At 44.5% G+C, this 26671-nt stretch overlaps 1 protein-coding gene across 2 annotated transcripts in view; it reads right to left on the bottom strand.

The window, feature by feature from the left end:
- Nucleotides 1–152: 152 nt before the first annotated feature.
- LOC135509550 (Golgi apparatus protein 1-like) overlaps nt 153–26671 on the bottom strand; it is a 47736-nt gene continuing 21217 nt past the window's right edge. Inside the window, exons 7-26 of one of the 2 annotated variants that reach the window (XM_064930295.1) lie at nt 21436–21622; nt 19819–20033; nt 19477–19598; nt 19225–19326; nt 18823–18976; nt 16074–16112; nt 15331–15468; nt 14992–15078; nt 14818–14880; nt 14116–14229; nt 11960–12048; nt 11652–11862; nt 11335–11472; nt 10773–10896; nt 10272–10414; nt 10022–10123; nt 9800–9907; nt 9571–9691; nt 9256–9362; nt 153–3176 (exon numbers count right to left, since the gene is read on the bottom strand). In XM_064930295.1, the coding sequence (XP_064786367.1) occupies nt 3009–3176; nt 9256–9362; nt 9571–9691; nt 9800–9907; nt 10022–10123; nt 10272–10414; nt 10773–10896; nt 11335–11472; nt 11652–11862; nt 11960–12048; nt 14116–14229; nt 14818–14880; nt 14992–15078; nt 15331–15468; nt 16074–16112; nt 18823–18976; nt 19225–19326; nt 19477–19598; nt 19819–20033; nt 21436–21622 (2532 nt within the window). In that variant the 3' untranslated portion in view covers nt 153–3008. The remainder of the gene's footprint in view (nt 3177–9255; nt 9363–9570; nt 9692–9799; nt 9908–10021; nt 10124–10271; nt 10415–10772; nt 10897–11334; nt 11473–11651; nt 11863–11959; nt 12049–14115; nt 14230–14817; nt 14881–14991; nt 15079–15330; nt 15469–16073; nt 16113–18822; nt 18977–19224; nt 19327–19476; nt 19599–19818; nt 20034–21435; nt 21623–26671) is intronic. The other variant, XM_064930296.1, reaches the window with a different exon arrangement.

Genomic DNA, 26671 nt, shown 5'->3' with positions numbered 1-26671 from the left:
GCGAAGGGCTGGAATGAACACAGATCCTTCCTTGTTTGGAGCCTAATCGGAGTGGTAATGTAGGTTAGTGTTCTTCTGGGAGACTGGCCAACCCTATAACCTCCCTCCTGTCCTGACTCCTGTCAGTCCTGTGCACAAAACAGTGGACAACATTATAAAAACCGGCAGACTTTATTAACAAATTGTCCAACTTCATCGGTATAGGACAGAACTTAAAACCAGGGAAATGCACTGTTATTCTGTGACATGGTATAATCAGAGATGAAAGCAAAAGGACCTCCATACATTTATACACAAGAACATAATTACAAAACATATTTTTCATCATAATCTTAATCATATGTTATAGTCATTGTTATAGTAATTTAATTTGGACTGGATGAAAGCTTTTGACAGACTAAATTAACAGTAAGTATTGATAGATTGAACTACTCAACAGAATACAATGCTGTCTTGGTAGCACAAGACAGGAGCGCTGGTATAAAATAAAATAAAAAGAACAATTGCAACGAGTTCTCCCAAACTAGGTGTCTTTGTTGGAGTGTTTCCCTTTCCCAAGTCTGGGGTGTGACAGCTTTGAGGGGCGCATGTACACACACCTCTGCTCAGTTTGAAGGGGAGTTAGGAGTAGGCTAGCGGCTTCTAGTGTGTGTGTGTGTGTGTGTGTGTGTGTGTGTGTGTGTGTGTGTGTGTGTGTGTGTGTGTGTGTGTGTGTGTGTGTGAGATATATATATATTAATGTATGTGGGGGATCCCCATCTGGGATTTTTAGAGTAGGCACACATTGACAAATCTATCTTTTGCATGGTTACAGCGGAGGCCATTTAAATTACATTTATCAATTGTTTTTACAAGCAAGGAGGGAAGCGCTCACAGCTCACACCAATGCAAGAACAAGGCAATGACATAGTAGCAATGAGGGGAAAACTCTACAGACTAATTTACATGGCATGACAGTTTGTTTTGAGAAAATCGATTGTTCAATCATCTTGAGAACGCGTTTGAACTCCTCCTTGAGAGGGCTTTCCTCTGTTTGTATTGGTTAAAGTTTAGATCCCACCTGAACAAGTACTTTAGAGTTCAGTAACTAAAACCGAGCCAAGACGCTCCTGGAGTGACAACATCCAGCCCCTCCCCCAAACTCGTCCCCAGCACCACCCGCTTCCCTTAACCGAGCCTCAGCTACCAGGCTTCGCTCAAAAGGTAAGGTGAAAGGCTGTGGCTACTCTTAACCTGGTCTAACAACAGGGTACTTCACAGGCAATGAAGAAAAAGGCAACAAGAGAACAATCAAATCAAAAAAGGACTCACCAACTTTGACCATTAGTAAACAAATAAATAAGGCTATGAGCAAACAATATCAATATATATAAATATATATATGGGTATTGGTATATATATATATATATATAGAATAACAGAAAAATGTGCAACGGTTCCAGTATCCTTTCAAACAAAATCTTCACATCTCTCAGCATTAATCTGTATTGTATATTTTCTATTTTTTTCTTCTTCTCTACCCATTCTTCTTGGCCCTTTGTACCACCAACCATTCTTCAATACCAATACCCAATGGTTTAAACCTGCTACCCTACAGGTTTCACTACTTGAAAACCAGATGAGACACTTGTTAGAAGACAGTTTTCAAAGGGAGACTTATCTTTCTGCATCCGTCAGTGTTGTGTCCACTCAGGACAAATTAGACCCAGCTCTCTGTCAAACGCTCCCTGCTAACGGAGTACCTAGAGAGAAATGTGTGTGGACGCCAGTCTGTTTGATGCAGAACGCTTCTCTACCATTTCCACCCACTAAGTTAGCATCATGCTAACCCCTACCACGGGCCGAGCATGGCGTGGCCTGGAGTACCGCTTCAGACTGTCCTATCTAAGCAGGCATCCATCCTTTGCCACTGGAGCCATCTATGATACACTGCCAGGTCTATCAGCATAATCACAAATAGAGTAATCAATATAATTATTATCAGCTTTAAGGAGTGTAAGACTGATATAACACACTGTAGGCTACAGGACTCCTCTCCCATGAGGCTCAGTCAGTGGAGGACAGTTCAACGCCACACCTGGCAGTCCCATGGCAAATCAGTGACTCTAATACCCATCGGCAACCTGAAGTCTGTCAACCACCTCGTCCTCTCAGAAGAACAAAAATATCATAGAAAAACAGCGTTATTACTCCTCTTTCACAACTGTCAGACCTTCAGACAACACACACACACACACACACACACACACACACACGCAAATAGTATCAGTACTGAAATCATTGAAAGCCTCCCAGGCAGGCCGTAAGGAAGGAGAGGCTCTTTCTCACATAATAACTCTTCATGCTTACTGAGAACCCACCTCCCCTTCTGACCCACCAACCCCCCACAAATGCAACATTTCTTAAAAGAAAAATAAATATTGCACCTAAATGAGGCAGAAAAAAAACAAAACACTGCAAAAGAAACCAAAAGCAGAATCCAAATCAATAAATAATGCTTATGGCCTTGCAGGCTGGCCTACCCCGGCGGTACAGGTCTGTTAGCGTTAGCTGGTTAGCAGTGGAGCAATAGAGGACTAAAAGGTGGCGGCATCGTCCTTCTAGATGTCTCCTGTAGAACATAACGTGAAGACTTGGCTTTCATCAGTCAGACACTGGAGTGGGGTTGGAGGGGTTATGTGTCGGTCTCACAGTTGGGGCATGTGGGCTCTCACACCAGTGAAACTGAGAGACCAACCACCATAGGGGAGTTTGGGTAATGTAGGCCAGGCCCCAAAGTGGCCCTCCGACGACATAGCGATGATGACAGGGAAGCTTAAATGGCTCCCCCATAGAGCCCAGTCTCAGGGAGTGACGTGGAGGCTTGGGGGGTAAAAGAGGGGGAGAGAAAGTAGGGGAAGATGGTTTGTACATGGAGTCAGGCTGAGGTGGGGGCAGTTGGGGCTATGCTGAGGGAGGGCCCTGTCCAGGTATTTTTTTGCTGTTGGGACCCTCTGAGGCCCCCCTCTCTACCTGTTCTTCTGCTCCTGCATTACTCGCTTGGTGATGCGGCCGCACAGCAGGCCGAACAGAAAGAGAACGCACACGCCCAGGCCAATCATAGCCAGGATGTAGTTCTTGGAGGGTGAGGTCATCACCTGCATGGCCAGGTCTGAGAATCCTTCGGCCGGGGCCACCTGGGAGGGACAGAGGGGAGCAGGTGTGGGTGTAATATCCCCATACAAAAACTTCATGATACCAACATTTTTAAATACCGTAGTACTGTTTCATATGATAAAGACTTTTTCAGCCCTACCGATCTAAAGACCCTGCTGGCACCTGTTGTAAAATGTGTATAAAGCAACTAGTTTCCAGTATGCACAGCTCTAATAACATCCCTTTTACTTTCATGCGCATATCACGTGGGGCAGCTGTAAATCAGCCAGCTGCATCCCCTACCAGCCCTCACTCACCTGCTTCTCTCTGCATCCCCTACCAGTCCTCACTCACCTGCTTCTCTCTGCATCCCCTACCAGCCCTCACTCACCTGCTTCTCTCTGCATCCCCTACCAGTCCTCACCTCACCTGCTTCTCTCTGCATCCCCTACCAGCCCTCACTCACCTGCTTCTCTCTGCATCCCCTACCAGCCCTCACTCACCTGCTTCTCTCTGCATCCCCTACCAGTCCTCACCTCACCTGCTTCTCTCTGCATCCCCTACCAGTCTTCACCTCACCTGCTTCTCTCTGCATCCCCTACCAGCCCTCACTCAACTGCTTCTCTCTGCATCCCCTACCAGCCCTCACTCACCTGCTTCTCTCTGCATCCCCTACCAGCCCTCACTCACCTGCTTCACTCAGCATCCCCAACCAGCCCTCACTCACCTGCTTCTCTCTGCATCCCCAACCAGCCCTCACTCACCTGCTTCTCTCTGCATCCCCAACCAGCCCTCACTCACCTGCTTCACTCAGCATCCCCAACCAGCCCTCACCCGCTTCACTCAGCCTCCCCAACCAGCCCTCACCCGCTTCTCTCTGCATCCCCAACCAGCCCTCACTCACCTGCTTCTCTCTGCATCCCCAACCAGCCCTCACTCACCTGCTTCTCTCTGCATCCCCAACCAGCCCTCACTCACCCGCTTCACTCAGCATCCCCAACCAGCCCTCACCTGCTTCACTCAGCATCCCCAACCAGCCCTCACCTGCTTCACTCAGCATCCCCAACCAGCCCTCACCCGCTTCACTCAGCCTCCCCAACCAGCCCTCACCCGCTTCTCTCTGCATCCCCAACCAGCCCTCACTCACCTGCTTCTCTCTGCATCCCCAACCAGCCCTCACTCACCTGCTTCTCTCTGCATCCCCAACCAGCCCTCACTCACCCGCTTCACTCAGCATCCCCAACCAGCCCTCACCTGCTTCACTCAGCATCCCCAACCAGCCCTCACCCGCTTCACTCAGCATCCCCTACCAGCCCTCACTCAACTGCTTCTCTCTGCATCCCCTACCAGCCCTCACTCACCTGCTTCTCTCAGCATCCCCAACCAGCCCTCACTCACCTGCTTCTCTCTGCATCCCCTACCAGCCCTCACTCACCTGCTTCTCTCTGCATCCCCTACCAGCCCTCACCCGCTTCTCTCAGCCTGCTCTTCATGCTCATCTATTCCTCCATCAGTTTTGTTAAAAATCATTTAGCCGCGATGGTGAGCGGGGATGCAGACCCAGACGACTCTTCTGTTAGATTTGTACGTGTGTTACATTGGAGCAGCGTGCAAAGCGAGCAATGTGGATACATGGTTATTTCCTCGCCTGTTATAACCAAGAGCACAGACTATAGTCTGTGAGCAGAGCGAAGTTGGAGCAGAACGCGCCCATTTTCTCCCTGGAGCACGCAGCGAGATTCCCAAAAGGATGGAGTGTCGGCCTCCAGTAGAACTCACTTCAGGAGCTCAGGGCATGCCCGGCCCAGCATGCATTTGTAGTCTACTTGTGTGTTGCTATAGACCCTTGCTTTAGCTACTGTCATGGAGTTTGTAAACACATCTCACAAAGAAACTGATAGACCACACAGGTGCTAAATCAATGTGACTTACAAAGATGAGGACCAAGAGCGAGAGAGGGGAGTGCAGTGATGTATTGCTCACAACTAAAGAATCATTGTGGAATCTGAAAATACACCTATCCCCCAAAGCATGATGTGTACTTACTATGTGCACATGCTAAATGAAAGGAACGAGGTGGGTAGATAACTAAGTGTGTCATTGCCTAAAATCCTTTGGGCCTACCTACAGAAAAAAAATGAAAACAACTCTCTCTCTGCCCAGCCTGGCAAGAGTGGCCAAACGGGTGTTCTGCATCCCCAGTGGCTCTGCAAGTAAGGAGAGGATATTCTCCGCTGCTGGCCGGCTGTCCAGGCACCATCGCATGAGACTGAAGCCAACTAAATGTTATTTAAATGCTGAGCGCTTTATATCCCTACCAGCCTATTGGGTCACACTCACAAATGCATTTCTTTGTAGGCTATAGCCTTGAAGTAATATAGCCTAAATAATACATTTTTTGTTCCTTCTTAGGCTCCCTGTCTGTCTCCTGACCTATTTAGAGTGTTATATGCTGCTTAAATGAAATGTAGCCTATCTGAAATGATGTTTGCTTCTTACATTCACCTTTTCATGTTTATTCAAATACTTATAATTCAAGTGCATATGGTTTGGTTTCAATACTTCAAACCAATTGGTAGGTCCAGGTAGTCACACAAATAGATGGGTGTTAGTTAGATTTCCAACCGCTCAACTCCGCTCACGTGTTCAACTCTGCAGCTTCACAGCAGAGGAAACGTCCCGTCTCAACTCTGCAGCTTCACAGCAGAGGAAACGTCCCGTCTCAACTCTGCAGCTTCACAGCAGAGGAAACGTCCCGTCTCAACTCTGCAGCTTCACAGCAGAGGAAACGTCTCGTCTCAACTCTGCAGCTTCACAGCAGAGGAAACGTCTCGTCTCAACTCTGCAGCTTCACAGCAGAGGAAACGTCCCGTCTCAACTCTGCAGCTTCACAGCGGAGGAAACGTCCCGTCTCAACTCTGCAGCTTCACAGCAGAGGAAACGTCCCGTCTCAACTCTGCAGCTTCACAGCGGAGGAAACGTCTCAACTCTGCAGCTTCTCAACTCTGCAGCTTCACAGCAGAGGAAACGTCAACTCTGCAGCTTCACAGCAACTCTGCAGCTTCACAGCAGAGGAAACGTCCCGTCTCAACTCTGCAGCTTCACAGCAGAGGAAACGTCCCGTCTCAACTCTGCAGCTTCACAGCAGAGGAAACGTCCCGTCTCAACTCTGCAGCTTCACAGCAGAGGAAACGTCCCGTCTCAACTCTGCAGCTTCACAGCAGAGGAAACGTCCCGTCTCAACTCTGCAGCTTCACAGAAGAGGAAACGTCTCGTCTCTAGTCGAAACGGTTAAAAAGAGGTGCCTTTTTCCTTTCTATCTGGATTCGGGCACATTTGATATAAATTTCAAAAACCATGTCGCGGGGCCGTTTTTAAACTAATCCTGAGTCGCTAATTATTGGTGTTGTTCAGTCGTTACCGAGACAGCTAACAGCCTGGTAAATTGACAGTAGGATAAGGCACATTTGACTGGCACAGGAAGAAAGGAAAATGGTCTGCTACTTGTGAGATGTACTTGAAAAGGTAGGATTCCTATAGGCCTAATGTAAAAATCTGGTGCTACTTAAATGCAGCTTGCGTGTGTGTTGATGAGAGTCAGGGAGACGGAGAGTGTTGTGAGGAAGGGAGTGTGTGTGTCTCCGTTAAATGAAGAGTAAAAAGTTTCATGCAGTGACATTCAGGTCATTGTGCATGTTTATCACAGGTTGGTGGCACCTTAACTGGGGGGGGGGGCACGTGGTCATGGCTGGAGCGGAATGCTATCAAAGACATGGTTTCTATGTGTTTGATGCCATTCTAGCCATCATTATGAGCCATCATCCCTTCAGCAGCCTCCGCTGATGTACAGTTGTATGTTGGGAGTTTACATACACCATAGCCAAATACATTTCAACTCAGTTTTTCACCATTCCTGACATTGAATCCTAGTAAAAATTGCCTGTTTTAGGTCAGTTAGGATCACCACTATTTTAAGAATGTGAGATGTCAGAATAATAGTAGAGAGAATTATTTATTTAAGCTTATATTTCTTTCATCACATTCCCAGGGGGTGAGAAGTTTACATACACTCAATTAGTATTTGGTAGCATAGCCTTTAAATTATTCATCTTGGAGTCAATCACCACCTTCCAAATGAAACCCCACCTCTTCAAGGAATACCTAGGATAGGATAGCCTTCACCACCCCCCCTAATGATTTAGATGCACTATTGTAAAGTGGCTGTTCCACTGGATGTCAGAAGGTGAATTCACCAATTTGTAAGTCGCTCTGGATAAGAGCGTCTGCTAAATGACTTAAATGTAATGTAAATGTAAATGTTTCAGGTAGCCTTCCACAAGCTTCCCACAATAAGTTGGGTGAAATTTGGCCCATTCCTCCTGACAGAGCTGGTGTAACTGAGTCAGGTTTGTTGGCCTCCTTGCACACACACACACACTTTTTCAGTTCTGACAACAAATTTTCTATAGGATTGAGGTCAGGGCTTTGTGTTGGCCACTCCAATACCTTGACTTTAAGCCATTTTGTCACAACTTTGGAAGTATGCTTGGGGTTGTTGTCCATTTGGAAGACCCATTTCCAACCAAGCTTTAACTTCCTGACTGATGTCTTGAGATGTTGATTCAATATAAATGTACCTCCCTTATCCTACCTCATTTGCACACACTGTATATACTGTTTCTGAACTCGCCTACCTGGTTAAATAAAAGGTGATTTTTTTATTTAAAAAAAAAATAATATCCACATAATTTTCCATTCTCATGATGCCATCTATTTTTTGAAGTGCACCAGTCCCTCCAGTCCCTCTTGCAGCAAAGCACCCCCACAACATGATGCTGCCACCACTGTGCTTCACGGTTGGGATGGTGTTCTTTGGCTTGAAAGTCTCCCCATTCTTCCTCCAAACATAACGATTCTATTTTTGTTTCATCAGACCAGAGGACATTTCTCAAAAAAGTACGATCTTTGTCCCCATGTGCAGTTGTAAACCGTAGTCTGGCTTTTTTTAATGGCGGTTTTGGAGCAGTGGCTTCTACCTTGCTGAGCGGCCTTTCAGGTTATGTCGATATAGGACTCGTTTTACTGTGGATATAGATACTTTTGTACCTGTTTCCTCCAGCATCTTCACAAGGTCCTTTTGCTGTTGTTCTGGGATTGATTTGCACTTTTCGCAACAAAGTACATTCATCTCTAGGAGACAAAGCGCGTCTCCGTCCTGAGCGGTATGACGACTGCGTGGTCCCATGATGTTTATACTTGCATACTATTGTTTGTACAGATAGAAAGGTGGTACCATCAGGCATTTGGAAATTGCTCCCAAAGATGAACCAGACTTGTGGAGGTCCACAATTTTTTGTCTGAGGTCTTGGCTGATTTCTTTTGATTTTCCCATGATGTCAAGCAAAGAGTCTGAAGGTAGGCCTTGAAATACATCCACGGGTACACCTCCAATTGACTCAAATTATGTCAATTAGCCCATCAGAAGCTTCTAAAGGCATGACATAATTTTCTGGATTTTTCCAAGCTGTTTAAAAAGGCACAGTCAACTTAGTGTATGGAAACTTCTGACCCACTGGAATTGTGATACAGTGAATTATAAGAGAAATAATCTGTCTGTAAACAGTTGTTGGAAAAATTACTTCTGTCATGCACAAAGTAGATGTCCTAACTGACTTTCCAAAACTATAGTTTGTTAGCAAGAAATGGAGTGGTTGAAAAACAGTTTTAATGACTCCCACCTACGTGTATGTAAACTTACGACTTCAACTGTATATTCCTTCCTGCCATTCCTGCAGCCAAATCTCAGGTAGGCCTTCGCAAATATGAGGAAATCAGCCATTATATATGCAGTCTTCATTTATACACTGAACAGTGTGAAGTTACATTCATTGAGTAGGAGTGTGAATTTTAGTGACAGGTTTTTGAAGAATTTTTAGAAAACGTGAACGGGTGTGTCCGGGGGGACAGGGCGAACAGATGTAAGTGCCTTAAAAAAAAGTATGATGGTAATGTCTGACAGGTACTCACTTGTTTTGAAGGGACTCGGATGTGAGTGCTTAGCCAAGCTAGTGACGTGTTGCTGGTGGGGTGTGTGTGTGTGTGTGTGTGTGTCTTGTTCACCTTGGCAGCGTAGCTCCACATGTCGATGCGGTCCTGCAGTCTCTTCTTACACTCTGGCTGCAGACGCACCCTCTTGTCCTGCAGGGCCTCCATCAGACAGGACATCTCTGAGGAGGAGCCAACGCACACTGTCAGGTACTCAAACTTTATTGGTTGTGTACACATATTGTGCTGATGCTATCGCAGGTGCAGCGAAATGCTCCTGTTTCTAGCTCCAGCAGGGTTACAACACTCAACACAAAGGGAAAAAGGGCCGAAGCGGTAAGAGACGAGGGACAGAGGTGTGTATACAAATTGACCGTGTGCGTTACTCACGGCGCCCTCGTCCTGGCGGGATGGCAGCACAGTGGTGTTTGATGTCCAGAGCGCACGCCGTGTGGAGGACAGGGTCCACAAAGATGTCTGCCTTACTCTCCTTTAGTATGTTCAACACCTCCTGCAGAGAAAACAGAGAAAGGCGTGAAGAAGAGATGGATTTTTCCCGCCTCGACTCTTGACAGCGGAACATGGTTACATTCGAGGTGAGGAGATGAGAGCCACCCACCTTCTTGCAGCCCTCCACTTTGATCTTGAGCAGGTTGACTTTGAGACACTCCTCTACTTGACCAGTCTGTTCCTGGGCCGCAGCCTCCTCGGGACACAGCCGAGAGATCTGACACGCAAGACGAGTGCGTCAACTCGGTGACTTCCCCAATGTGGGGGGAAAAACCTTAACGTGCATAAGACAGCAGAAATAGTCTTGCGTAGGACCGGGAGGCCGACTCACCTCGTCAGTGCAGTGCAGCTGCAGCTGAGGGTCCAGTCTGTAGTCCAGAGCGGACTCCTGCAGGATAACCCTGATCTGATCCTCACAGTCAGGAGACAGACGCTGTGGACAACATTACGCGTTTAGTACACAAACCTAAACAGACAGACATAAAAAAAAAATAGAAAACGCCTCAACGCGGTAGTAACAAACCCCCCACCAAAAAAAGGTGAACAAAATAAAAAGAACCAGTAACCCAGTGCATTCTGACCTGGTCGGCGTATTTGAGTTTGAGGCAGGAGACGACCTGTCCCTCTAGCTCGCTGTCCCCTGTAGCCTTGTTCAGGATGCTCTGGCAGAACTTTGGGATGTCAGCCTTACACGACTTCCTCAGCACCGGGTTCAACCTGTAGTCTGGACAGGACACACGGGAGAGGAGATAGGGTGAGGGCCCCATGGTTAGATATCGGGTGAGATCAGATGGGACATAGAAGTAATGCTACAGAGGTGCTGTGTTTGCATACTGGAAGCCATAATCTCTGCTCAGATTGTGAGCAGTGGAGGCTGGTGGGAGGAGCCATTGGAGGACGGGCTAATTGTAATGGCTAGAATGGCAGAAATGGAACGGAGTCAAATATGTGGTTTCCATATGTTTGATACCGTTCCTGTAATTCCATTTCAGCCATTAGAATGAGCCCGTCCTCCTATAGCTTGTCCCACCAGCCTCCTCTGATTGTGCTCTATAGTGTGTGCGTGTATCTTCAGTATCTACCCGTGTTCTGTGTGATCTGTCTCTTGGTGATCATCTGTTTACACTTGGGGTCCATCAGCTCGCTGTTCTTGTTCTGCTTCAGGCACTGCAGCATGTTCTTGGCATCAGCCTCAGTGCAGAACCGCTGGTAGATACAGAGACAACACTATGAAACTTGGATAGAACCCTGATGAAGGCAGCGTAGCTGTCGAAACGCTGGTTGTTATTATAAATTACATTCATTGCATGGGAGCCACAGACCATGCAGCTTTTCTCTTGTAAGAGTCCCGGACTATAAAAACACTGGAAGAGAATATGCATGGGAGAGACCAACAGGCACCACAAGCCCCATTCATCCTATCTGTCTGACAGTTTTACTAACCGCCAGGAACCTCTTCTTCAGAAAATTATAATTATACAAAATACACTCAAATTTAATTTCAGACGCAATGCAATCATGGTTTGATAGAGGCGCCTTTGAGCATAACTACATTGTTGAAGACGTCCTTACATTCTTTGCATTTTCCTTGTGTTTGGACCTGTGTCCTTGTGTGCTAAAACGACGCAGTGAAAAAGTACAAACCCGGATCATCGGCTTGCAGACCCTCATGAGTTGGTAGTCGAGCTCCGAGTCCATCATCTCTACCTCCTGCAGCTTAAACACCTTGTGGTGACAGCGTTGGGTCAGCTGCTTCTTGTTCTCCTTCAGACACTCGATCACCTACGACAGAGAGAGGGCACTGGTCTTCATCGTCATCCTCGTCAAATCAGTCTCATGTAGAAATATCACCGTTGCTAAATGCTTTTGTCTAGGGCACGACTGACAAGAGGGGCTGTCGACCGGCTGATAGGAATCAGATGGAGAGGAATGTGTTTAGAACACGCATCAATAATACTGACCTGTGCGTTTCCAAAGGCCACATTCTGACACAGCCGCCCGATGTCCTGCTTACAGGAGTCGTAGAGCTCAGGCTCCAGACGTATATCCTCCGACATCTCCAGCTCCTCCACCCTCAGCTGCTTACGACACTTGACAGACACACGCTGCTCCTTCATGTCCTGCAGAGTGTCGTTCCTCACCGTGGTGCTCAGACAGAGCACAACATCCACCCTGAAGGGAATGAGAGAGAGAGAGGGGAGTGAAAGAGAGAACGTTTGTTTGACATTTTGTTAAACTATTTCCGGGTTCTCACTCAGGCAGCACTCACTTCTTCTTGATGTTGGGGCAGAGCTTGAGCACATCCTCTTTGCAGGCCATCTTAAACTTGTAGGAGAAACGGAAGTCTTTAATCTGGACCTGGGAGGGAAGAGAAGGGACGAGCAAAAGGAGAAGGAAAGAGCAGAGAAATGGGAGTGAATCGATGGTCAAGGACATGGGTTCAATTCTCACAGGGATCCCACACACATACTTACTATGTTTCAGATCAGGAGTGCTATTTGACTCGGCCACGCCTCCTTGCCCGTCCAACAATTCCTCATCTACCACCCCTTCTAAACGCGACTAGCCCCGATGCTTCTCCCTCTTTTCCCCCTGCCATGCTACAAAGTTTCTCCTGCAGGCGGTCACTGAGTCCGAGTTTCTGAAGGAGCTCCTTAAACTTGACCCCAAAAAGACATCTGGGTCAGATGGTTTAGACCCTTTCTTCTTTAAAAGGTTGCTATAATCGCCAAGCCTGTCTCTCCTCTCTGGGGAGGTTCCCATTCCTTGGAAGGCAGCCACAGTGCATTCTTTATTTAAAGAGGGAGATCATGCGGATCCTAACTGTTATAAGCCTATTTCTATTTTACCCTGTTTATCAAAAGTGTTGGAAAAACTTGTCAATAATCAACTGACTGGCTTTCTTGATGTCTATAGCATTCTCTCTGGTATGCAATCTGGTTTACGCTCAGGTTATGGATGTGTCACTGCAACCTTAAATGTGCTAATTGATGTCACCATTGATTCTAAGCAATGTTGTGCTGCTATTTTTTATTGACTTGGCCAAAGCCTTTGATATGGTAGACCATTCCATTCTTGTGGGTCAGTTAAGGAGTATTGGTCTCTCTCTCAAAGGGTACAGTGTATAAAGTCGGTATATCTGCTGTCTCAGCCACAGCCTGTCACCTAGTGAGTGGCCCACGCTCTTCTCAATTTACATCAACAACATAGCTCAGGCAGTAGCTCTCTCATCCATTTATATGCAGATGATATAGTGTTATACTCAGCTGACCCCTCCCCAGATGTTGTGTTAAATGCTCTACAACAAAGCTTTCTTAGTGTCTAACAAGCTTTCTCTGCCCTTAACCTTGTTCTGAACACCTCCAAAACAAAGGTCATGTGGTTCGGTAAGAAGAATGCCCCTCTCCCCAACGGTGTACTTACTACCTGTGAGGGTTGAGAGCTTGAGGTAGTCTTCTCATACAAGTACTTGGGAGTATGGCTAGAAGGTACACTGTCCTTCTCTCAGCACATTCCAAAACTGCAGACTAAGGTTAAATAAATCTTGGTTTCCTCTATAGTAATCACTCCTCTTCCACCCCAGCTGCCAAACTGATTCAGATGACCATCCTACCCATGCTAGATTAAGGGTCCTTAATTTATAGATCGGTAGGTAAGGGTGCTTTCGAGCGGCTAGATGTTTTTTACCATTCGGCCATCAGATTTGCCACCAATGCTCCTTATAGGACACATCACTGCACACTATACTCTGTAAACTGGTCATCTCTGTATATCCGTCACAAGACCACTGGTTAATGCTTATTTATAAAATCCTCTTAGGCCTCACTCCCCCCTATCTGAGATATCTACTGCAACCCACATCCAACACCCTTCTTGCTAGTCACATTCTGTTAAAACGTCCCCAAAGCACACACATCCCAGGGTCACTCTTCTTTTCAGTTCGCTGCAGCTAGCGACTGGAACGAGCTGCAACAAACACTCAAACTGGCCTGTTTAAGTCTGTTCTGTCTCTCCTCATTCAGACTCAATTACGAACACTCTTACTGAAAGTTTTGGCTGTTTCGTGTGATGCATTGTCATCTCTACCTTCTTGCCCTTTATGCTGTTGCCTGTGCCAAGTAAGATTTTTACCATGTTTTGTGCTGATACCATGTTGTGCTGCTGCCATGCTGTATTGCTACCATGCTGCCATGTGTTGCTGCCATGCTGTTGTCATCTTAGGTCTCGCTTGTCATGATGTGCATTTTATCCTATATTTTTAATCCCAGCCCCCGTCACCGCAGGAGGCCTTTTGGTAGGCTGTCATTGTAAATAAGAATTTGTTCTTAACCGACTTGCCTAGTTAAATAAAGGTTGAATAAAATAAAGACAAATGAAATACACCAGTGTTGGGAGTATATTTGGAGTTGGGCCACAGAGACTCACCAGCTGGAAGTGTGTGACGCCCACGGCACACTTGTCGTTCATCTCCTTCTGGTGTTTGTTCTGCACCAGACACTCCATCAGATCCCCCGTGTCGATCTGGTTATCTGCCACCTCCTGAGAGAGAGAGTAAGAAAAATAGAAAGTGGTCAGGAGCCAAAGACCATAAGGAAAAAAGTACTGTTAGAGTCAGAATACAAAGCCATTGAAATACAGTATGTCTCTTGTCCTTATAAGAATCAGTGAAATCAGTGAAAGATGCACTATGTAGAAATCGTTCTGCCATTTCCTGGTTACTAAAATTCGAATAGTTTGCCTCGTGTCAGTTTGTGACAAAACACGCAAGTATAGTGTAGAGAATCATTGTACCATCTAAACTGCTGTGAAATACATTTTCCATAACCAGAAATATTGTATTGTCAGCTGTTTGAAGCTGGTGTACAAAACAGAAAGAACAAAAACTAAACTTAAAATGGGAAGCATGGAAATAACGCACATAGAACAGATCTACCGCTTCTTTGACTTGCTTTCAATGAGAACAACAGATCTAAAACTCACATTTCTTTTTAAATTATGGATCATTTGAAATTCTAGACTCTTGGCAGGATAGATATCCTTGTCATTGGTAGTGGAATTGAAAAGGGGGGTTGGTGGTATGAATAGCCCTGAGAGAGAGCTCATCGCTGGGGTAGAGGTAGGACTCACGTGACAGTAGGACTGGATGACTGGCTCACAGGCTCGCATCAGCAGGGTCTCAATCTGAATGTCCTGGTGGGAGGAGAGAAGAACATCCTTTTACCATGTGACCAACCATAGTTTACCACAGCAGTTCCTCACACAGAGCAGTCTGTCAACGTGTCCCTGGTACTCCTTTCTTACCTCAGACTCCAGTTCAGTCAGGTTGCCCACCACATCTTTGCACTCTGACACCAGGTCTTCTAGGTGGTCCTGTAGACAGTCCAGCTCCTGGAACACCCCAAAAATACCATGTCAGACTTCAATACAGAAAACATACACCATGGTTGTGCAATTATTACTGTGCCCCTGGTCTAAGCCCAACATGGTTGACCACATGTTATAGTTAACGATTACAAAGCCGTCTAAAGAAAAATGATCCCGCCAGCAGATACAGGCTCCAATAAATAGATGGATGATATGGTTTAATATGCAAGTGATAATAATTGTGTGAGACAGACAGCTGTTGGTCTCCTCCAGTACCTGTCCAGACTCTGCCTTCTCACTGCACCACTTCCCCAGGTCGGTCATACAGCGCCTCTGCAGCTCCGGGTCCAGCTTCACATCCAGCGCCCTCTGGTGGAGGATACGCTGCACCTCCACTTTACAGTCCCGAGACAGCTAGGAAATTATCAAAGAATATTACTCGGGATCAGGGTTGGGGTCAATTCGGTCAATTACAAGTCAGGTTACTTCCTGAAATCAAATGGAATTGAGGCCAACCCTGTTGAGGATGCAGGACAAGCGACAACCAGACAGTAGGGGACATTGGAGCCCAAGAAAGACAAGCAAGCGTCAAGGCTAATGGGATGTTCCATCAAAATAAATGATACTTTTGCTTGTTGTGTACCTTCAGTATATTGATTGGGTTTATTAAGACATTATCCCAACGTTGTCAATGTCACCAAGCAACCATTCCAGTCATATATTCAGAGATTATTCAGATTATAGTCATTTTCATTGCAAGGCTGAAGATCATTCCCGAGTACAGAGACCATTATATGACCTAATTCCACTTCTGACACCAATGCCACATTCAACATGGAAAGGTGCACAATGAAACATCAAGTGATAAGCTATAAAATTACATTTTCAGAAATGTGTTCAAAATTGACATTCCACAGCAACAAAAAAAAGCCCACATTTTCCCTCATTTTGACCAGAATCATCTTCAGGAATCAGAACCCAATCACATCACGATAATCACCATCACTGAACTTACTTACAATGTAACCTTGTTTTCCTGTTTGTTCCACTGCATTCCCCTTTTAAAAAGGACAACACTTTCAGGATGTACTGAGGACAGATGTTCGGTATTTCTAAAGGTCTAAGATCACTTCAGACAATAGTTCTTTATGTGATTATTGTAAGTAAATCTATATCGCTATTCCTCTACATTAGGCACTGATGCATTTCCTGTGTGCAGCACGCTGCAGTCAATCATGAGTATATTAAGACATACGGTTTGGACACACCTACTCATTCCAGGGTATCTTTATTTTTACTATTTTCTACATTGTAGAATAATAGTGAAGACCTCAAAACTATGAAATAACACATGGAATCACGTACAGTAGTAACCAAAAAAGTGTTAAACAAATCAAAATATACACTGCTCAAAAAAATAAAGGGAACACTTAAGCAACACAATGTAACTCCACGTCAATCACACTTCTGTGAAATCAAACTGTCCACTTAGGAAGCAACACTGATTGACAAATTTCACATGCTGTTGTGCAAATGGAATAGACAACAGGTGGAAATTATAGGCAAATTAGCGCCACTGGCGCCCTGTGCTCTTCACAGATGAAAGCAGGTTCACACTGAGCACATGTGACAGACGTGACAGTCTGGAGACGCCGTGGAGAACGTTCTGCTGCCTGCAACATCCTACAGCATGACCGGTTTGGCGGTGGGTCAGTCATGGTGTGGGGGTGGGACAGCCCTCCATGTGCTCGCCAGAGGTAGCCTGACTGCCATTAGGTACCGAGATGAGATCCTCAGACCCCTTGTGAGACCATATGCTGGTGCGGTTGACCCTGGGTTCCTCCTAATGCAAGACCTCATGTGGCTGGAGCGTGTCAGCAGTTCCTGCAAGAGGAAGGCATTGATGCTATGGACTGGCCCGCCCGTTCCCCAGACCTGAATCCAATTGAGCAAATCTGGGACATCATGTCTCGCTCCATCCACCAACGCCACGTTGCACCACAGACTGTCCAGGAGTTGGCGGATGCTTTAGTCCAGGTCTGGGAGGAGATCTCTCAGGAGACCATCCGCCACCTCATCAGGAGCATGCCCAGGCGTTGTAGGGAGGTCATACAGGCACGTGGAGGCCACACACACTACTGAGCCTCATTTTGACTTGTTTTAAGGACATTACATCAAAGTTGGATCAGCCTGTAGTGTGGTTTTCCACTTTAATTTTGAGTGCGACTCAAAATCCAGACCTCCATGGGTTGATAAATTTGATTTCCATTGATTATTTTTGTGTGATTTTGTTGTCAGCACATTCAACTATGTAAAGAAAAAAGTATTTAATAAGAATATTTTATTCATTCAGATCTAGGATGTGTTATTTTAGTGTTCCCTTTATTGTTTTGAGCAGTGTATATTATATTTGAGTTTCTTCAAAGTAGCCACCCTTTGCCTTGACAGCTTTGCCCTCTTGGCATTCTCTCAACCAGCTTCACGAGGTAGTCACCTGGAATGGATTTCAATTAACAGATTGTTATGGCAAGAACAGCTCAAATAAGCAAAGAGAAATGACAGACCATTACTTTAAACCATGAAGGTCAGTCAATCTGCAAAATGTCAAGAACTTTGAAAGTTTCTTCAAGTGCAGTTGCAAAAACCTTCAACTGCTATGATTTACATTTTACATTTAAGTCATTTGGCAGACGCTCTTATCCAGAGCGACTTACAACTGGCTCTCATGAGAACCGCCACAGGAAAGGAAGACCAAGAGTTACCACTGCTGCAGAGAACACGTTCACTAGAGTTAACTGCACCTCAGATTGCAGCCCAAATAAATGCTTCAAAGTTCAAGTAACAGACACATTTCAACATCAAATGTTCAGAGGAGACTGCGTGAATCAGGCCACCTTGGTCAAATTTCTGCAAAGAAAGCACTACTAAAGGACACCAATAGGAATAAGAGATTTGCTTGGGCCAAGAAACACGAGCAATGGATATTAGAACAGGTGGAAATCTGTCCTTTGGTCTGAAGAGTCCAAATTTGAGATTTTTTGTTCCAACTGCTGTGTCTTTATGAGAAGCAGAGAAGGTGAATGGATGATCTCCACGTGTGTGGTTCCCACCGTGGAGCATGGAGGTGGTGGTGTTTTTATGGTGACACTGACAGTGATTGATTTAGAATTCAAGGCACACTTTACCAGCATGGCTACCACAGAATTCTGCAGTGATACGCCATCCCATCTGGTTTGCGCTTAGTGGGACTATCATTTGTTTTTCTACAGGACAATGACCCAACACACCTCCAGGCTGTGCAAGGGCTATTTGACCAATAAGGAGAGTGATGGAGTGATGCATCAGATGACCTGGCCTCCACAATCCCTTGACCTCAACCCAATTGAGTTGGTTTGGGATGAGTTGGACTGCAATAGTGAAGGAAAAGCAGCCAACAAGTGCTCAGCATATGTGGGAACTCCTTCAAGACTGTTGGAAAAGCATTCCTCATGAAGCTGGTTGAGAGAATGCCAAGAGTGTGCAAAGCAGTAATCAAGGCAAAGGGTGTCTACTTTGATGAATCTAAAATATATTTTGATTTGTTTCACACTTTTATGGTTACCACATGATTCCATGTGTTATTTCATAGTTTTGATGTCTTCACTATTAATCTACAACGTAGAAAACATCAAAATAAAGAAAACCCCTTGAATGAGTAGGTGTGTCCAAACCTTTGACTAGTACAGTATGCAAATATGAATGCATGCATGTCTATGGGTGCAATCCTACCCGCCGTCCCTGCTCCTCTGTGCGGTACGCATGGCGGTACAGACAGGAGAAGATGGCGCCGGGTGGCATCATCTCGCTGGTCTCGTTCCAGCCGTGGGTGTGACACAGGCGGAAGGCGTCGCCCTGGCACTTCTTATACAAGATGGGGTCCAGTCTGGGAGGCAGAACGTTTGTGTAAGGAACAGTCAGTCAATCAAATGCATCTAGAATGCCCTTTTTACATCAGCAGTTGTCACATAGTGCAAGAGCACAATGTAGGAAAAAGCCATAACAGGAAAATGCAGTGACCAGGCATAATAAAAACCCTTACATGGAGCCTGGTCAGGCTCCTATATTAACGATACAGTGGTTAAAAAGGCTTGAATGTGTGGAGGATCCCCATAAACTAGCATTGCCACTTACTTCCAATCCCGTGCTATGAAGTACTGCAGCTCCAGCAGCCTGTGTTCACAGTCCTCCACCATCTTGTCTGTGTACAGGTGCTCCATCAGACACGACAGGATCCTACACAATCACAACAAACACACATTACCAGAGCTGAAGTATGACAGATAAATGATGATATATATATTTTTTTAAATCACTGTTCTGGTAGTTCTCATTCCTATTATCTATGTAAAGTGAGCAGGGGAGTGGAAGATTTTGGTGACTCACATCGGGTCTCCGTTGCGGATGTGTTTGCAGGCTGTCTGAATGACAGACTCACAGGCCTCGTTTAGGGCCCGGTCGATACGGTAGTCTGCCCCAGGGTCGGCCTCCTGGATCAAAGTCTGGAGCTGGAAGGGGGGGGGGGTCAATAACAACCAATCAACCGATAGAAATAAAAGTTTTAAAAAACGAAAACATTATTTGAAGCGGATACCTGTGTACACTATGTCTATTTTGTTCTGGTCCATGGCTGCTCTTTAAAGCTCCAAACTAAATTATTGTGCCCTTGATCTTGATAACTCATCTTCTAATATCTATGGTGAGATTTGGTAGGTGAACTGAACTCACAGCTTTCTGGCAGAGGTTGTCGATGGCGCCCAGGTCTCCTCGGCCTACCCTCATCAAACAGTGCAGGGTGCGTCCCTTGCGGTGGAGTCCGGAGCAGTGGGCCTCTATCTCCCCACGGCAATGCAGCACAATCTCAGGGCTCAGAGAGAAGTCCTCCATCAACATCCTCCTGTAGTCCAACATCTCCCCCTGACATTCCCCGCTCACTGTACGACCTAGAACACCACACACACAAACAAACACGTCAGGAAATGTCATGCGGGAACTGCAAGTAGGGCACTTGAAAGACATTTAATTTCATTAACTGAAGAGAAAAACACTAAAAGTAAGACCAGAATGACCCCATATGAATTTTGTACTCCAAAGGCAGATATACATTACCAGTCAAAAGTTTGGACATGCCTACTCATTCCAGGGTTTTTCTTAATTTGTACTATTTTCTACAATGTAGAATAATAGTGAAGACATCAAAACTATGAAATAACACATATGGAATCATGTAGTAACCAACAAAGTGTTACCAAAAAATACATATATATTTTGATATGAGATTCTTCAAATTAGCCACGCTCTGCCTTCATGACAGCTTTGCACACTCTTGGCATTCTCTCAACCAGCTTCATGAGGTAGTTTCAATGAACAGGTGTGCCTTGTTAAAAGTTAATTTGTGGAATTTCTTTCCTTCTTAATGTGTTTGAGCAAATCAGTTGTGTTGTGACAAGGTAGAGTTGGTATACAGAATATGGTCTTTTACCAAATAGGGCTAAGTCCATATTATGGCAAGAACAGCTCAAATAAGCAAAGAGAAATGACAGTCCATCATTACTTTAAGACATGAAGGTCAGTCAATGTGAAACATTACAAGAACCTTGAATGTTTCATCAAGTGCAGTCGCAAAATCCATCAAGCACTATGATGAAACTGGCTCTGAACGGATGATCTCTGCATGTGTGGTTCCCACCGTGAAGCATGGAGGAGGCGGTGTGATGGTGCTTTGCTGGTGACACGGTTAGTCATTTATATAGAACTCAAGGCACACTTAACCAACATGACTACCACAGCATTCTGCAGCGATACGCCATCCCATCTGGTTTGCTTTTCGTGGGACTATCATTTTTTTTTTCAACAGGACAATGACCCAAAACAAGTAGAGTGATGGAGTGCTGCATCAGATGACCTGGCCGCCACAATCACCCAACCTCAACCCAATTGAGGTGGTTTGGGATGAGTTGGACCGCAGAGTGAAGGAAAAGCAGCCAACTAGTGCTCAGCATATGTGGGAACTCCTTCAAGACCGTTGGAAAAGCATTCCAGGTGACTACCTCTTGAAGCTGGTTGAGAAAATGGCAAGAGTATGCAAAGCTGTCATTAAGGCAAAGGTTGGCTACTTTGAAGAATCTAAAATATAAAACATATTTAGATTTGTTTAACTCTTTTTTTGTAAATTCATAGTTTGTGTCTTCACTATTATTCTACAATGTAGAAAGTAGTAAAAAAACAAACATGGAATGAGTAGGTGTGTCCAAACTTTTGACTGGTACTGTACATTTGCAAAACATAAGAGATCGAACAGGTGGACACACAGATATAGGTTAGGAAGACAAGAGCCAGCCCAACCTCTGTGTACGGCAGACTCGAGACAGAGTAGCAGGTAGGAGAGGCGTGCTTCGCGGGCGCGGGGCATGTTGGTGTCCGCACTGCAGCGGTACTTCCTCAGGTCCGTCTTGCAGGCCTTGGCCAGGGAGTAGCTCACCTTGTAGTCCTGGGCAATCAGCTTCTGACGAGTGGTCAGAGCATCTCTGCACTGTGGAGGACAGCCACAACACACCACAGCTCTGTTCACAATTGACTTATAGACTAATGGCCAAAAGAACAAAAATAGATTGTTCTGGTCAGACTTTCCAGTTTTTCCCCTAAGATTTGTGGGCGTGGTAATGGTCATGGCCAATGGCGCTGCCTCCACCCAAAATTTTAGAGGCCCTCCTCTTGGCCACAGAGACAACATTTTGCTATTTTAAAGTAACTGCCCAGTGTTTGAGATTTCTATAATTACTTACAATAGCAGTGAAACAGTTATTTCCCAAAAATATGTTAAAAAGCAGCTTTTCTTTGTTGGAATGGTGTGGGCATATACCGGTTTTTGAAGTGTTTTTTTCTCCAATTTATACTTTATAGGATGAATCAACAACATTATTTGAGTATGTGTTAATATAAAATTTTAAAAGGTGATATATTCACTGGGCAGTTTCTTTAAAGCTAGTTTCCTGCAATACTACACATTTTGCAGGGCTCAACATTAACGTTTGTCCTTGTCTGGGACAAGTAAATAAAATAAATGAAGTGGACAAGAATATATACACTAAACAAAAACGCAACAATTTGACTGATTTACAGTTCATATAAGGAAATCAGTCAATTGAAATACATTTATTAGGACCACGCGACATACTGTGAAATTCTCAAATATTCTTTAAGGTGGTTTATGGTAGAGAAATTAAAATTCTATTCTTTGGCAACATACAGTGCCTTGCGAAAGTATTCGGCCCCCTTGAACTTTGCGACCTTTTGCCACATTTCAGGCTTCAAACATAAAGATATAAAACTGTATTTTTTTGTGAAGAATCAACAACAAGTGGGACACAATCATGAAGGGGAATGACATTTATTGGATATTTCAAACTTTTTTAACAAATCAAAAACTGAAAAATTGGGCGTGCAAAATTATTCAGCACCCTTAAGTTAATACTTTGTAGCGCCACCTTTTGCTGCGATTACAGCTGTAAGTCGCTTGGGGTATGTCTCAATCAGTTTTGCACATCGAGAGACTGAAATTTTTTCCCATTCCTCCTTGCAAAACAGCTCGAGCTCAGTGAGGTTGGATGGAGAGCATTTGTGAACAGCAGTTTTCAGTTCTTTCCACAGATTCTCGATTGGATTCAGGTCTGGACTTTGACTTGGCCATTCTAACACCAGGATATGTTTATTTTTGAACCATTCCATTGTAGATTTAGCTTTTTATGTTTTGGATCATTGTCTTGTTGGAAGACAAATCTATGTCCCAGGTCTTTTGCAGACTCCATCAGGTTTTCTTCCAGAATGGTCCTGTATTTGGCTCCATCCATCTTCCCATCAATTTTAACCATCTTCCCTGTCCCTGCTGAAGAAAAGCAGGCCCAAACCATGATGCTGCCACCACCATGTTTGACAGTGGGGATGGTGTGTTCAGGGTGATGAGCTGTGTTGCTTTTACGCCAAAACATAACGTTTTGCATTGTTGCCAAAAAGTTCAATTTTGGTTTATCTGACCAGAGCACCTTCTTCCACATGTTTGGTGTGTCTCCCAGGTGGCTTGTGGCAAACTTTAAACAACACTTTTTATGGATATCTTTAAGAAATGGCTTTCTTCTTGCCACCCTTCCATAAAGGCCAGATTTGTGCAATATATGACTGATTGTTGTCCTATGGACAGAGTCTCCCACCTCAGCTGTAGATCTCTGCAGTTCATCCAGAGTGATCATGGGTCTCTTGGCTGCATCTCTAATCAGTCTTCTCCTTGTATGAGCTGAAAATTTAGAGGGACGGCCAGGTCTTGGTAGATTTGCAGTGGTCTGATACTCCTTCCATTTCAATATTATCGCTTGCACAGTGCTCCTTGGGATGTTTAAAGCTTGGGAAATCTTTTTGTATCCAAATCCGGCTTTAAACTTCTTCACAACAGTATCTCGGACCTGCCTGGTGTGTTCCTTGTTCTTCATGATGCTCTCTGCGCTTTTAACGGACCTCTGAGACTATCACAGTGCAGGTGCATTTATACGGAGACTTGATTACACACAGGTGGATTGTATTTATCATCATTAGTCATTTAGGTCAACATTGGATCATTCAGAGATCCTCACTGAACTTCTGGAGAGAGTTTGCTGCACTGAAAGTAAAGGGGCTGAATAATTTTGCACGCCCAATTTTTCAGTTTTTGATTTGTTAAAAAAGTTTGAAATATCCAATAAATGTCGTTCCACTGCATGATTGTGTCCCACTTGTTGTTGATTCTTCACAAAAAAATACAGTTTTATATCTTTATGTTTGAAGCCTGAAATGTGGCAAAAGGTCGCAAAGTTCAAGGGGGCCGAATACTTTCGCAAGGCACTGTATCTTGTGGACGTTCCTGCAGTCAGCATTGCACGCTCCCTCAAAACATCTGTGGCATTGTGTTGTGTGTCAAAACTGCACACTTATTTTCACCAGCACAAGCTGCACCAGTGTAATGATAATGCGTTTTAATCAGATTCTTGATATGCCACACCGGTCAGGTGGATGGATTATCTTGGGAAAGGAGAAATGCTCATTAACATGGATGTAAACAAATTTTTGCACAAAATTTGAGAAATTATATTTGTGTGCATATGGAACATTTCTGGGATCTTTCACTTCAGCTCATGAAACCTGGGACCAACACTTTACATGTTGCGTTTATATATTTTTGTTCAGAATACATTTCAAACAATTAGTCAGATGGATCAACGCCAACATTGGAATAATATTCAAATACATTTTTCATGTATATAAATAAAAAAGCATACATGTCAAAATGTAGGTGATATGCATATGCTATTGGCTATAGCCTTGTGTCCAAACCGGTGCTGACGAGGGAAGTGCCAGAAAATGTAGCCAAACTTTAATGACACTTTTAATTTAGCTACATAAATATAGGCTTAACACAAGTCCTTCTGACAAATATAATAAAGAATAATTCATATTTAACGTCTAAAGCAGGGGTATTCAACTATATCCGGTTCTACCTGATAATTAATTGCATACAGCTGGTATCCCAGGTCTGAATAAGTCCCTGATTAGAGGGAACAATGAAGCAAGCAGTGGAAATGGCTTCGTGGTCCAGAGTTGAGTTTGAAGGGGTCTAAAGGCTTGATTCTTGACATACTCGATGCACGGTTCATTCAGATCAAATCGTCACAAGACCGGAGCGTGAAGGACAGTACCTGTTGCGCACCACACAGGCCAATGGCGACCCGTCATTCAGAGCCCCACCTGGTTTGAGCCCAACGTTTTGTGCAAAAAAGATTTAAAAATAAAATTGGTACTTTCCTGTTATGCATGGAATTTTAGCATTAATACATGTCACATCAGTAAAAATATAGTGCCTACGGAGCTGTGAGGGGAACGGCACCGCAGTACCTCCAGGCTCTGATCAGGCCCTACACCCAAACAAGGGCACTGCGTTCATCCACCTCTGGCCTGCTCGCCTCCCTACCACTGAGGAAGTACAGTTCCCGCTCAGCCCAGTCAAAACTGTTCGCTGCTCTGGCCCCCCAATGGTGGAACAAACTCCCTCACGACGCCAGGACAGCGGAGTCAATCACCACCTTCCGGAGACACCTGAAACCCCACCTCTTCAAGGAATACCTAGGATAGGATAAAGTAATCCTTCTCACCCCCCCCTGAAATGATTTAGATGCACTATTGTAAAGTGGCTGTTCCACTGGATGTCAGAAGGTGAATTCACCAATTTGTAAGTCGCTCTGGATAAGAGCGTCTGCTAAATGACTTAAATGTAATGTAAATGTAAATATACAATGAAAATTATATTCACTACCATTCAAACGTTTTTGGTCACTTAGAAATGTCCTTGTTTTTGAAAGAAAAACACATTTTTGGTCCATTAAAATAACATTGAATTGATCAGAAATACAGTGTAGATATTGTTAATGTTGCAAATGATGTAACTGGAAACGGCTGATTTTTAATGGAATATCTACATAGGCGTAGAGAGGCCCATTATCAGCAACCATCACTCCTGTGTTCCAAAGGCACGTTGTGTTAGCTAATCCAAGTGTATAATTTTAAAAAAGGCTAATTGATCAGAAAACCCTTTTGCAATTATGTTAGCACAGCTGAAAACTGTTGTGCTAATTAAAGAAGCAATAAAACTGTCAATCTTTAGACTAGTTGAGTATCTGGGGGGATCAGCATTTGTTGGTTCGGTTACAGGCTCAAAATGGCCAGAAACAAAGCACTTTCTTCTGAAACTCAGTCTATTCTTGATCTGAGAAATAACGGCTATTCCAGGCGAGAAATTGCCAAGAAACTGAGGATCCTGTACAACGCTGTGTACTACTCCCTTCACAGAACAGCGCAAACTGGATCTAACCAGAATAGAAAGAATGGGAGGTACAACCTGAAAAATCAATTGCGTCATTATGATTCGACCTTGTTTTTTCCCCCAGAGTTCCCAGTTGTGTTGACAGCACCAAAATCCAGAGAATGCCAGACTTTGCCCACAAAGGACCGCGGCGCCACCTTACTGTTCAAGTGAGCACAAAAATGTATTGAATGCTGCTGTATAAATGATATATGCCAGCGAGATATGTATACTGTAGCTAGAAAATAAATACTAACTGTATGTTGTGTAGTAAGATGTTAGTCGCCCATGTGCCTCACCATAATCATTTGGTCTATTAATTCCACCTACTGTTCTGACTTGCTGGTGAACATATAGCCTATAATCTGTTTTAGAGAAATGTCATCATTGAGTATTGTAAGAGCTCTCATCGTCTGCTTATATGCCCCCTTTATTTATCCTACGGTTCTGACTTGGTATATAAGGAGAACACTAAGAATGGCCCATGTTCTGATTTCTGACATGTACATTTCAAAAGTGCTAAACAAATAGTTCTATGGACTACGTCCGTCCTAGTTCGCTCATTAATTTCTAAATCGAAAATGTCATTAGAAACCACATTTGATTAATAAGCAAGTCAGCCATATCTTTTTTTTAGGCAGTAAATGCGGCTGAATGAACTGTTTTGCTGCCAGACAAGGCTCTACTGATAGCCAGGTG

The sequence above is a fragment of the Oncorhynchus masou genome, chromosome 22 (genome assembly GCF_036934945.1).
Source record: "Oncorhynchus masou masou isolate Uvic2021 chromosome 22, UVic_Omas_1.1, whole genome shotgun sequence".
In the NCBI taxonomy this organism is placed as follows: domain Eukaryota; kingdom Metazoa; phylum Chordata; class Actinopteri; order Salmoniformes; family Salmonidae; genus Oncorhynchus; species Oncorhynchus masou.
Note: the sequence above shows the minus strand (reverse complement) of the source record. Positions and strands in the feature narration are given on the sequence as shown.